The sequence below is a fragment of the Lagenorhynchus albirostris genome, chromosome 5 (genome assembly GCF_949774975.1).
Source record: "Lagenorhynchus albirostris chromosome 5, mLagAlb1.1, whole genome shotgun sequence".
NCBI classification, from domain to species: domain Eukaryota; kingdom Metazoa; phylum Chordata; class Mammalia; order Artiodactyla; family Delphinidae; genus Lagenorhynchus; species Lagenorhynchus albirostris.
Window position 1 is genome coordinate 85,501,082 of NC_083099.1, and position 12,528 is coordinate 85,513,609.

General features: G+C 37.3%; 1 protein-coding gene across 7 annotated transcripts in view; it reads left to right on the top strand.

The window, feature by feature from the left end:
* CCDC191 (coiled-coil domain containing 191) overlaps positions 1–12,528 on the top strand; it is a 103,840-nt gene that overhangs the window by 50,734 nt on the left and 40,578 nt on the right. For 6 of the 7 annotated variants that reach the window (XM_060150573.1, XM_060150574.1, XM_060150575.1 and 3 more), the window contains 3 exons: positions 2,307–2,553; positions 10,975–11,420; positions 12,231–12,343. In XM_060150573.1, coding sequence (XP_060006556.1) covers positions 2,307–2,553; positions 10,975–11,420; positions 12,231–12,343 — 806 coding nt within the window. The remainder of the gene's footprint in view (positions 1–2,306; positions 2,554–10,974; positions 11,421–12,230; positions 12,344–12,528) is intronic. The other variant, XM_060150578.1, reaches the window with a different exon arrangement.

The window sequence follows — 12,528 nt, forward strand, 5'->3', positions numbered from 1 at the left end:
GAAATGGACTTATCTGCAATATTGTCACTCTGCTGAAGTGAACTGCAAGCGAGCAAGAGTACAACCAGTCTTGTCTCTGGATCCCTAGCTTCTGTGTTCTTACCCTTCCCATGAACATAGATATCTTAAGTACATCTTCAAATCTCCTGCATGATCATGATAGAGAGGGCTCTAAACACAATAATTAACACGCAGTTTTTAACCCACCTTTTTTTTTTACTGTTTAGTCTTTTTGTTATATTTACCAGAAATATTTTTCTCTTTGCCTTTTCATACTGTCCAAATAACCCTCTCCTTGACAGTCAGAACTCCAGTGTGGCTTTTGGCTGTTTATGCTGTAAAAACATGAAATTAACTCATCAGGTAAATTTCACACTCCTCCTTCCTAAGCAGATTGATGTAAATCAAATTTTACATTAATCAGACAGAGCAACATATGTCTTCTAGTCTGTGGAAATACATGATTTCCACTTACTTGAGTAAAATGCCATCAGGTGTTTTGTTTGTTTCACTATTTAGACATTGATATTTTTGGAGCTTTGTTCTTACCCTGTGTTGCTACCTGATTTATTATTCTTATTTCTTTTAAAATTTTTGTTTCAAGGTTATTCAGTCTCAGATACTTTCTTTTTTTCATCAAAGTAAAATATTATATATAGATGTTTATTACCACCTATATTGTATTTTTATTATAAAAACCATCAGTCAATCATATTTATTATCTATCATTGCATTAGAAAGAAGCAATTATATATAATGAAATATGCTCTTGGCAGAATTGCTGTTAGCATTTACCCTGAATTCTATTATTTCAGTCAACACTACTCTCACTAATTGGTTGTTTCACCCAACTTCTCCGACATAATATTAAATTCTGTGACTCTAGAGTAGTATTTCAAGCTAAGGGTTTTAACTCATTAATGGGTCCTAAAATCAGGCTCAAGATGAGGCATGTTTTTTAAAAAATAGAAAAGATTAGAAAAGAAACATTGGAGTACACCTCTGGTAGTAAGGGTGAATATCGTTTGGTGGAACCTTTGTTTCAATTATATATACTTTTGTTTCATGCACATGTACACACATCAACTTATTTTGAAGTCATAGTGTGACACTTTTTTCTTTAGGTGGCAGTCAAAAAAGGTTTAAAAGTCACTTAAGCATTTAAGAACTGTAGAAATGTTCTTCTGACTCATTGGCTTAAAATGTTACGATTTTTTTCATATGACCCCAAAAAGTCCATGAGGTGGGTTAAACATTATTTATGTTTAACAGAAATGGATATGCAAATAGTGTTGTAGAGACCTTATTCCAGTCATCTTTACAAGATAAAATCATGTAGGTATCTAAACAATCAGATCTTAAACCTCGAAACTGACCCCGGTTGCGACATAAGTTCCAAGCTCTACAGCTCACTTCTTCAGAGACAATAATCATCCACTTATAGATTGATCTCAGAAAGCTCTACACTTGAATTCTCAACTGGCTACCACAAACATGTCTCCTAATGGAGAGTCCCTTTGCGAGGGGAATGTAGCTGGCAGTTCCCAACTCCACTCAGGCACATCCCCTAACATCATGAAGTTTCCAGGAATCAAAAGGAGCTCCTCCTTAGGAAGAGAGTGAATCAGACCCCCTACTAGACTGTGAGTGAGTTCTCTGAGAGCAAGTGCCTTGTGTATGCCCTTCACACATTTCTAATGTTCAACAAGTGTCTTCACAAAGCAGTTCTTCATTCACTCAGTTTATGGCTTTGGTAAATGAGACCTTCTCTATAGAGAGCCTTTCCCTGACCAAGTCCTTCTTTCACAAGATCCACCCTCATAATTTCATGTTGATTTTTATAAGTCTTATACTTAATTATTGACAATTCATTTGTTAAGTTTCGTTCCTTTTTCTCCCAAACCTCTTGTCTTCCTTAGATTTGCAAGTATAGCTGAATATCTCCCTCATGTATGCATATTTTTTAAAAGCAGTTATTTGAATACCTATTCTTTCTGCTCCTTCCCCTCCAAAAGCTCTCAGAAACTATTTTATCATAATCAGAAAATTTAATATGCCTTTGTGATGTGATAGAACAGAACAGTCACTCTTCTGAAGCAATGCCTTGAGGTGCCAATGACTTCTATGAGCAGACCCTTTGCCTTGGGGAGCTTTATAAAATGATTCCTTTGAGCTTAAATAAAAGAATAAGCTGGAGCTAAAATGGAGCATTTCTGGGACTCCTTTGGACTTGTATTTCATTTATATTATCAACCAAAAAGCAGTAAATGGCTTCTTTTTTTTAATGGAAGTGCTTTGTTTCTTAGAAAACAACAACTGGCCACTGACTATAACCGGAAACAAGTTCTCCGACACCATTTTACAGAATGGCAGCATTGGCATCGTGCAGAGATCCAAAACAGAGAGCTGGCTGTTACAAAGGAGAAAACTAGGAAGAAAATGAATGAGCTGCTGAAGGCAGCATCACTAGGGAAACTCAGTGCAAACGTGTCATCAAGCATCAGTCTACCTGAGGAGGCAACAGCCATGGAGGATCCCCCTAGAAATGGAGAGGTAAGTTGCTTTTCCTTTGCTTAGTCTTCCTGCTTTTGAGCTTTATACTTGTATAGCCTGGGGTGTGTTAGCTGTTGTCAGGTTGTGTGGCCTGGGCTATCTAAAAGATGAGAGCTGCTACAGTGCACAAAGTTTATCTTTCAGTCAGTGTTGATTTTCTTGAACTGAATCCTCTTTTATAATCACATACAGACTGGTATAGTTGAAACTTGGTAAAGACGTAATACAGACAGGGAATTTAAAACAGCTAAGTGAAAGACTCTTTCAGGAACAGATATATAAAGCATTGTTTACAACTCTTGAACACCTCTTATTTGATTGTCAGGCATTTCCTTTCTAAATGAGCTTGTGACTTATAAGACGGGAATGTTTAAGTTTTTATTTTCCTAATAAGAAGAATCATGTATTAATTGTAGCAATTTGGCAGGAGAAAATGACAGAGGAAAAAGAAAAGTAGGCAATAATTCTATCATTTAGAGATAACCACCAATAAATAACCACATGTTGAAGTATAGCCATCTTGTCTTTTCTCTATTCAGGCATACGCAGATTTTTCTCTTTAATGTTGTATTTAGCTTTTAAATTTTCTTCAGTCAAGTCATTGCGGATATCTAATCTATCATAATACAGGAAAAGAAAGGTCATGTTTTTTGGGGTTTTTTTTGCGGTATGCGGGCCTCTCACTGTTGTGGCCTCTCCTGTTGCGGAGCACAGGCTCTGGATGCGCAGGCTCAGTGGCCATGGCTCACGGGCCCAGCCGCTCCGCAGCATGTGGGATCTTCCCGGACCGGGGCACGAACCCGTGTCCCCCGCATCGGCAGGCGGACTCTCAACCACTGCGCCACCAGGGAAGCCCAAGGCCATGTATTTTTTCTTCCTTTTTTTTTACTTGAAATACAGTTGATTTCCAATATTGTGTTAGTTTCAGGTATACGGCACAAGTGATTCAGTTATATATATATATATTTTTCAGATTATTTTCCATTATAGGTTATTACAAGATATTGCATATAGTTCCCTGTGCTATACAGTAAATCCTTGTTGCTTATCTGTTTTATATACAGTAATTTGTATCTATTAATCCCATACTCCTAATTTATCTCTCCCCCTTCCCTTTTCCCTTTGGTAACCATAAGTCTGTTTTCTATGTCTGTGACTCTATTTCAGTTTTGTATATACATTCATCTGTATTATTTTTTAGATTCCACACATAAGTGATATCACATAATATTTGTCTTTCTCTGTTTGATTTACTTCAGTTAGCATGATATTATCTAGGCCCATCCATGTTGCTGCAAATGGCAATATTTCATTCTCTTTTATGGTTGAGTAATAGTCCACTGTATATATATACACCACATCTTCTTAAACCAGTCGTCTGTTGATAGGCACTTGGGTTGTTTCCATGTCTTGGCTATTGTAAATAGTACTGCTATGAACATTGAGGTGTATGTATCTTTTCAAAGTAGAGTTTTCATTTTTTCTGGATGTATGCCCAGGAGTGGGATTGCTGGATCTATATGGTAGCTCTATTTTTATTTTTTTAAGGAATCTCCATACTGTTTTCCATAGTGGATACACCAATTTACATTCCCACTGACAGTGTATAAGGATTCCCTTTTCTTCACACCCTCTCCAGCATTTATTATTTGTGGACTTTTTGATGATAGCTACTCTGACCAGTGTGAGGTGATACCTCATTGTGGTTTTGATTTGCATTTCTCTAATAATTAGTGATACTGAGCATCTTTTCATGTGCCTGTTGGCCATCTGTATGTCTTTGGAAAAATGTTTATTTAGGTCTTCTGCCCATTTTCTTTATTGGGTTGTTTGCTTTTTTGATATTGAGGTGTATGCATTGTTGTATATTTTGGATATTAACTCCTTGTCAGTTGCATTGTTTGCAAATATTTTCTCCCATTCAGTGTGTTGTCTCTTCATTTTGTGGATGGTTTCCTTTGCTGTGCAAAAGCTTTTTAGTAGTTTGATTAGGTTTATTTTTGCTTTTATTTCTTTTGCTTTGGGAGCCTGATCTAAGATAATATTGCTATGATTTATGCCTAAGAATGTTTTGCCTATGTTCTCTTCTAGGAGTTTGATGATATCATGTCTTATATTTAGGTCTTTAAACCATTTTGAGTTTATTTTTGTATATGGTGTGAAGGAATAGTCTGATTTCACTGATTTACATGAGATTGTCCAGCTTTCCCAGCGCCACTTGCTGAAGAGACTTTTTTCTCCATTGTATATTCTTGCCTCTTTTGTCATAGATTAATTGACCATAGGTGTATGGGTTTATTTCTGGGCTGTCTATTCTGTTCCATTGATCTGTATGTATGTTTTTGTGCCAGTACCATGCTGTTTTGATTACTGTAGCTTTGTAGTATTGTCTGAAGTCTGGAAGTGTTATGCCTCCAGCTTTGTTTTTTTTCTTCAGGACTGCTTTGGCAATACTGGTCTTTTGAGATTCCATATAAATTTTAGGATTATTAGTTATAGTTCTGTGGAAAATGTCATGAGTATTTTGATAGGGGTTGCATTTAATCTGTAGATAGCTTTGGGTAGTATGGCCTTTTTTTTTTTTTTTTTTTTTTGTGGTACGCGGGCCTCTCACTGTTGTGGCCTCTCCCGTTGTGGAGCACAGGCTCTGGACACACAGGCTCAGCAGCCATGGCTCACAGGCCTAGCCGCTCTGTGGCATGTGGGATCTTCCTGGACCAGGGCACGAACACGTGTCCCCTGCATCGGCAGGCGGACTCTCAACCACTGCACCACCAGGGAAGCCCAGTATGGCCATTTTAATAGTATGAATTATTCTAATTCAAGAGCATGGGATATCTTTCCATTTCTTTGAATCACCTTCAGTTTCCTTTATCAGTGTTTTGTAGTTTTCAGTGTATAGGTCTTTCACTTCCTTGGTTAAGTTTATTCCTAGGTTTTTTTGGACACAACTTTATTTTATTTATTGAAGTATAGTTGATTTACAGTATTGTGCCAATGTGATGTAATTTTAAATGGGATTTTCTTTTTTGCTTTCTCGTTCTGATATTTCATTGTTAGTATTAACAAATGCAACAGATTTATGTATGTTAATCTTGTATCCTGCTACCTTACTGAATTCCTTTTTTTTTTTTTGGCCATGCTATATGGCATGCAGGATCTTAGTTCCCCGATCAGGGATCAAACCCATGCCCCCTGCAGTGGAAGCATGGAGTTTTAACTACTGGACCTCCAGGGAAGTCCCCTTACTGAATTCATTTGTTAGTTCTAATAGTTTTTGTGTAGAGTCTTTATTGTTCCCTGTATAGAGAATCATGTCATCTGCAAATAGTGACAGTTTTACCTCTTCTCTTCCAATTTGGATACCTTTTATTTCTCTTTCTTGTTGATTGCTGTGACTTGGACTTCCAATACCGTGTTGAATAGAAGTGGTGAGAGTGGGCATCCTTGTCTTGTTCCTGAATTTATTGGGAAGGCTTTCAGCTTTTCACCATTGAGTATTATATTGGCTATGGGTATATCATAAATGGCTTTTATTATGGTGAGATATGTTCCCTCTATACCCACTTTGATGAGAATATATTTTTCTACTTAATAGTAACGTAATCTGTTTTTCTAAAATTATTTTCTGCAATATAACGAGAATTTTCTGTGTCACTAAATCTACTTCTGCAACAGTAGTTCCCAACTGAGAGTATAACACAGAATCAGACCTACTAAATCAGAATTTCTGGGTGTGGGGCACCATACTTTTTTTAAAGTTCCACGGGTGAACCTGATGAATAACCCCTGGTTAAGGACTGTCATTCTGTGCCATCTTTTTTAATGGCTGCATGAAATTCTATCATGAAACACGAGCTAGACTGTATACCTCCTTCTTTGTTGCTGGACATTTAAGTTGTTTCTAGTTTGCCACTATTATAAACAGAGCTTCAGTGAACAAGTAGCTAAGTCTTTGCACACATCCATAAGGCTTTACTTAGGATAAATACCTAAAAATAGAATGCATATTTTAAAGACTTTTACCAAATTGCCCTTCCAGGAAGGTTGTGTCAAAGAAGTACCTGTTTTCCTGCCTGATAACATATTTATCATTTTTGCCAAGTTGACAAGTAAAATATTTTTTGTGTTACTATTGCTTCAACATTAGCATTTTTTATTACTAGTGAGGTTAAACATTTTTTATATTTTCCATTTACATATATATATATCTGAAAATGGGTATAGAAAGATGAATACTGATACCTTTTATCTATTTTTATCCTTGAATATATATCTTTTTCTTGTTTATAGGAGCTCTTTATATTTTTAAGACTATTGATGCTTTTATTATTATATATTCTGCAGTTTTTTTCATTGTTTTTATTTGTCTTTTTGGTTTATTTATGGTGTTTGGTACTATATACAGTTAAGTTTTGTTTTATTTTGTTTTTAATTATTTGTCTGTCATATATGAATACAAATAACTTTCCTAGTTGTACATTTATTTTATTTATTTTTTTAACATCTTTATTGGAGTATAATTGCTTTACAATGGTGTGTTAGTTTCTGCTTTATAACAAAGTGAATCAGCTATACATATACATATATCCCCATAACTCTTCACTCTTGCCTCTCCCTCCCACTCTCCCTATCCCACCCCTCTAGGTGGTCACAAAGCACTGAGTTGATCTCCCTGTGCTATGCGGTTGCTTCCCACTAGCTATCTATTTTACATTTGATAGTATATATAAGTCCATGCCACTCTCTCACTTTGTCCCAGCTTACCCTTCCCCCTCCCCATGTCTTCAAGTCCATTCTCTACGTCTGCATCTTTATTCCTGTGCTGCCCCTAGGTTCTTCAGAACCACTTTTTTTTTAGATTCCATATATATGTGTTAGCATACGGTATTTGTTTTTCTCTTTCTGACTTATTTCACTCGTATGACAGTGTGTAGGTCCATCCACCTCACTACAAATAACTCAATTTTGTTTCTTTTCATGGCTGAGTAATATTCCATTGTACATATGTGCCACATCTTCTTTATCCATTCATCTGTCAATGGACACTTAGGTTGCTTCCATGTCCTGGCTATTGTAAAGAGAGCTGCAATGAACATTGTGGTACATGACTCTTTTTGAATTATGGTTTTCTCAGGGTATATGCCCAGTAGTGGGATTGCTGGGTCGTATGGTAGTTCTATTTTTAGTTTTTTAAGGAACCTCCATACTGTTCTCCATAGTGGCTGTATCAATTTACATACCCACCAACAGTGCAAGAGGGTTCCCTTTTCTCCACACCCTCTCCAGCACTTATTGCTTGTAGATTTTTTGGTGATGGCCATTCTGTCTGGTGTGAGGTGATACCTCACTGTAGTTTTGATTTGCATTTCTCTAGTGATTACTGATGTTGAGCATCCTTTCATGTGGTTGTTGGCCATCTGTATATCTTCTTTGGAGAAATGTCTATTTAGGTCTTCTGCCTATTTTTGGATTGGGTTTTTTGATATTGAACTGCATGAGCTGCTTGTGAATTTTGGAGATTAACCCTTTGTCAGTTGCTTCATTTGCAAATATTTTCACCCATTCTGAGGGTTGTCTTTTCGCCTTGTTTATGGTTTCCTTTGCTGTGCAAAAGCTTTTAAGTTTCATTAGGTCCCATTTTTTTATTTTTGCTTTTGTTTCCATTTCTCTATGAGGTGGGTCAAAAAGGATCTTGCTGTGATTTATGTCATAGAGTGTTTTGCCTATGTTTTCCTCTAAGAGTTTGATAGTGTCTGGCCTTACATTTAGGTCTTTAATCCATTTTGAGTTTATTTTTGTGTGTGGTGTTAGGGAGTGTTCTAATTTCATTCTTTTACATTGTACATTTATTTTAAATTCTATGCTGTAAGTTCAGAATTATTAATCTGTAGGGAAACCTATTTAACTCATTTTCTTTTTTCTTAAGTTTTATTTTATATTGGAGTATCATTGATTAACAATGTTGTGTTAGTTTCAGGTGTACAGCAAAGTGATTCGATTATACTTACACATGTATTGATTCTTTTTCAAATTCTTTTCCCATTTAGGTTATTACAAAATATTGAGCAGAGTTCCCTGTGCTATGCAGTAGGTCCTTGTTGGTTATCTATTTAAATATAGCAGTGTGTTTATGTCAATCTCAAACTCCCAATCTATCCTTCCCCCAACCCTTCCCCTGCCGCCTTCTACATAATGCCTTTAAGTATCAATACTTAACTCAAATGTGTGAAGTTATATTGAACACTTGGATGATTCCTAGCCTTGCCTTTTATTGTGATTATTGTTATTACTGCCAGCAAGTAGGCTGGTTTTAATTTAAGCTTAGTGTCTCAACAAAGGGGGATCATGAGGATGCTTATTTGGTCCCTTCCCCTAGGCAATTTGTGTAACTTTATGTCAGTTAGATAATCTTGTTTCCATTGAGACCCAAGAGAAACTTATCGGTTCCACCCAATAGCTCTGTGGAACCTTTTACCTCACAAAGTTCCACTATTATCTTCAAACGGAAAATGTCAGCAGAAAGTCTTTTGTTACCTGCATAAAACAGAAAAATTACTAAATGTATATATAATTTAGACTCAAGAGAAATGTCTCCAGATCTCTGAAGTCAAGACAAAAGATTTTATCAAGAAAAGATAAAATTGTGAAAAATAGAGCAAATTAAAATAAAAGGCTATAATAGACTCTATAGTTTACTGATAAATTCTGATCTTGTCCAGAGTATATAGTGTAACATGAACAAATGACAATATAAAATCTATAGTTAGATGTTCATTAATTGTACAGTCACAGGAACGCATAAACCCATATCTCATACCTTGAAATTTTTTGAAATTATCAGTTAGCTAATAGGTGATTTTCTCTAATTGAGCCAGACTGTTCAGTCCTGTTCTATTAAGTACAGTCTGTACCATTAAGATTTTCTTTCGTTCTCTTATTTTCACCTTAAAAAGTTACCATGATCCAAAAGAAATCTTGTTGCTGTACTCAAGGCTTTTACAGTCTTGCTGGGTTAATAATGTATCATTACCACAAAGTTTAAAAGGGCCTAAAACACAAACCCTGCTTGACGCTAAATTGCTTAAGCAGGTGTTCTCATGAATAAATGTCCACTGACATTTCTGAAATAAAAGATATTTTTTAAAATATTTAACATTTCAGAGTTTCCATATATCACATCTTTCACTTTGGCTGAGTCTATGGAAAATATTTCCATCATTCTGAAAAATATCTTTGAGTTCCCAAATATGGCGCCCTGTTAGAGCTAGAAGCTTCTAAGATAATAAGATAGTTCACAGTACTTTTTTCCCTTACACCACTGCAGGTGACAGAATCAAAAACTGATCAGCGCTTAGAGCATGGAATCAAACTATTCTAGAATAAACATTTTAACTGTGACATTATTTTAGCCAGGATAAATTTTTCTGATTAAGAATTCTGCATCTTTCCCATCTGTATAGAATTTGTAATTGAGTATGACACCTCAGTGTGTTAAATGAGATTTATGTGATAAAGCTTTGAAAACTATTAAGCCATATGCTAATACAAAATATTATTAGGTAGCATTATTCTTATATAATGCAGATATTTGCCCAGTGATCGTGGGCTTGCAAATATTTCCCATAAATAAATTGTTTGGGAATAGCTGGATTAAAGCTGTATGCTTTAATCTAGGCCTTGATCCTGAAATAGACACCCTGTGATTAATTTACTGGTGGCAAGAGAGACATTGAAAGAGCTCTTATTAAAGAGCTATTGTTAGGGAGGGTGGGAGGGAGGGAGACACAAGAGGGAAGAGATATGGGAACATATGTATATGTATAACTGATTCACTTTGTTATAAAGCAGAAACTAACACACCATTGTAAAGCAATTACACTCCAATAAAGATGTAAAAAATAAATAAAAATAAAAAAATAAAGAGCTATTGTTATTATTAAAGAGCTATTATTGATTTGTAAAGTTATTCCTTAGTTTTCAAACATTCTTGAGAAACAGTATATACTTTGCCACAATATTTTCAATTTCCTGCAAAATTCAGGGTCAATTCATGCAGATTAAATTCCTGGAATATATATCTGGAGTAATCATGCCTAATTCACAAACAAACTATCCAAATTAGATATTTCTAAGAGCACATTTTTCTGATTCCACATATCCTGGCCATGGTAGTGGTTTGTATGATTGTACCCACTCTCCCACCAGCTTCTGTGGTGAGCAGCAGGGCACGTTCTAAGAGTGGCTCACGGGGCTAAGGCTGGTGGCTTCTGAGATGGTCAGGCCAGGAGCACAGGGCAGCTCTGGCTGGGGTGCAGGGCAGTTGTGCCACTAAACAGAACAGTGCTGACCAGGTAGAGTTGGATCTCACCAGTACAGTCCTTTAAATAGCTGAGCTATCACACGTTCCTTCTCTCTCAGGCAGCTGCCGTCCCCTCTTTGTGTGAAAAGCCTCCCTTGGGGACCAATGGTTATGTGCCCAGCCCCCACCTAGGAAGACCATCAAAGGACATCTTGCAGGTTCCCCTCCAGAATGTCCCTCTGGATACATCTGACACTAAACCGCACAAGGCCCTAGACACTGAGCCCTCCCAACAGCCTGGCAACAAAGAGAAGCTCAGAACCAGCAGCCAGAAAGCAGAACCTATGTGCATGGGTCATTTCCATAACCGCCACATCTTCCAGCAACAGCTGATTGAAAAGCAGAAGAAGAAACTTCAGGAACAACAGAAAACAATTCTGGAGCTGAGGGAAAACCAGCGGCTGGCAGAGGCTCGGCGGGCAGCAGGGCATGCTGACACACAGAGCTGCCTACTGTCAAACCCCGGAGAAGATGAACGAAAAAGAACCTGCCAGGTGCTTCCAAAGTATGTCCATTGTATCAGAACACTCTTTGGACTCTTTATTTGGGGTTTTTTACTTTGTGATCGAAAGGCTCCTGAACTTTACCCAGCGTCTGGACTCTACAATTACTCCTTTTCTTTTACTGTGCACTCGCAAAGCAGAGAAGCCCCGTGCGTGGTGATTGGTATGTGACAGGTACCAAAACGTATGTAAGGCAAGTGGCTGCCTCTAAGGATCCCGTTATATAGTTAGCATTTGTATGGTGGCTGCCTTTGTCTGAGGAGCTCTGTCTATACTGTAGCAGTACTATACCAGTAAAAGAGAAAAATGCTTACTTGCTCTAACTCAATTTCTGGATTTCTGAGTATGTTTAGGGCTGAGAACAAGGTCAGACAATATCAGGTCCAAATGGAGCAGCCCTTGGTTATGGCCAGTTACCTAGCTTAAGTCTGTAGTTGTTTGAGATAAAAGTAAACATCTTTGAGCCTAGAATTAGAGTCCAAATTTCTCAAAAGCTATTTAAGATGGTTTTAGACATGCTTGTGACATACTCAGTATGTGTGATAAATGGTAGGATAAGAAGTGGGTGATGTATTGATTTGAAGCACTGGGATGGGAATCAGAGCGCCTGACTCACATTGTAGACTCAGGCCAATCACTCGACCTTTCCACACCTCATTACACCAATTTATTGAATGGGTATAATAATACATAGTTATTTCAGAAAGTGAGGATTAATTAAAGTTTGTAAAAGGTGTTGAGTTCCTCAGGTGCAAGGGCTTTGAATGAAGCTAGTGATTGGTCTGAATTCTGTTCCTTTTTTTTTCCCGCAGGTCACCTGTTGCTTCCCCTGGGACTGAAGGTAGTAGAAGTGACTCCCGAAGTTCTCTGTCTGGACCCAGAAGGAATCCAAGGCAGCTGATGGCACCCCATCCCATACTGAAAGGCAGGGCTGTCTTGGTGGGGCCTTGGTTGTGGTTATCTTTCCTCTTGGAGTAGAATGTGCTGAGACTGAATCCTGGCAACTCTTGGGTTTTGAGACTCGGCAGAACCTAGTCAAAGTCTGAGATGGGTAGACACATGAGAAGTGGATACACCAGAGAATGCCACGACTTTTTCCTACCCTTTTTG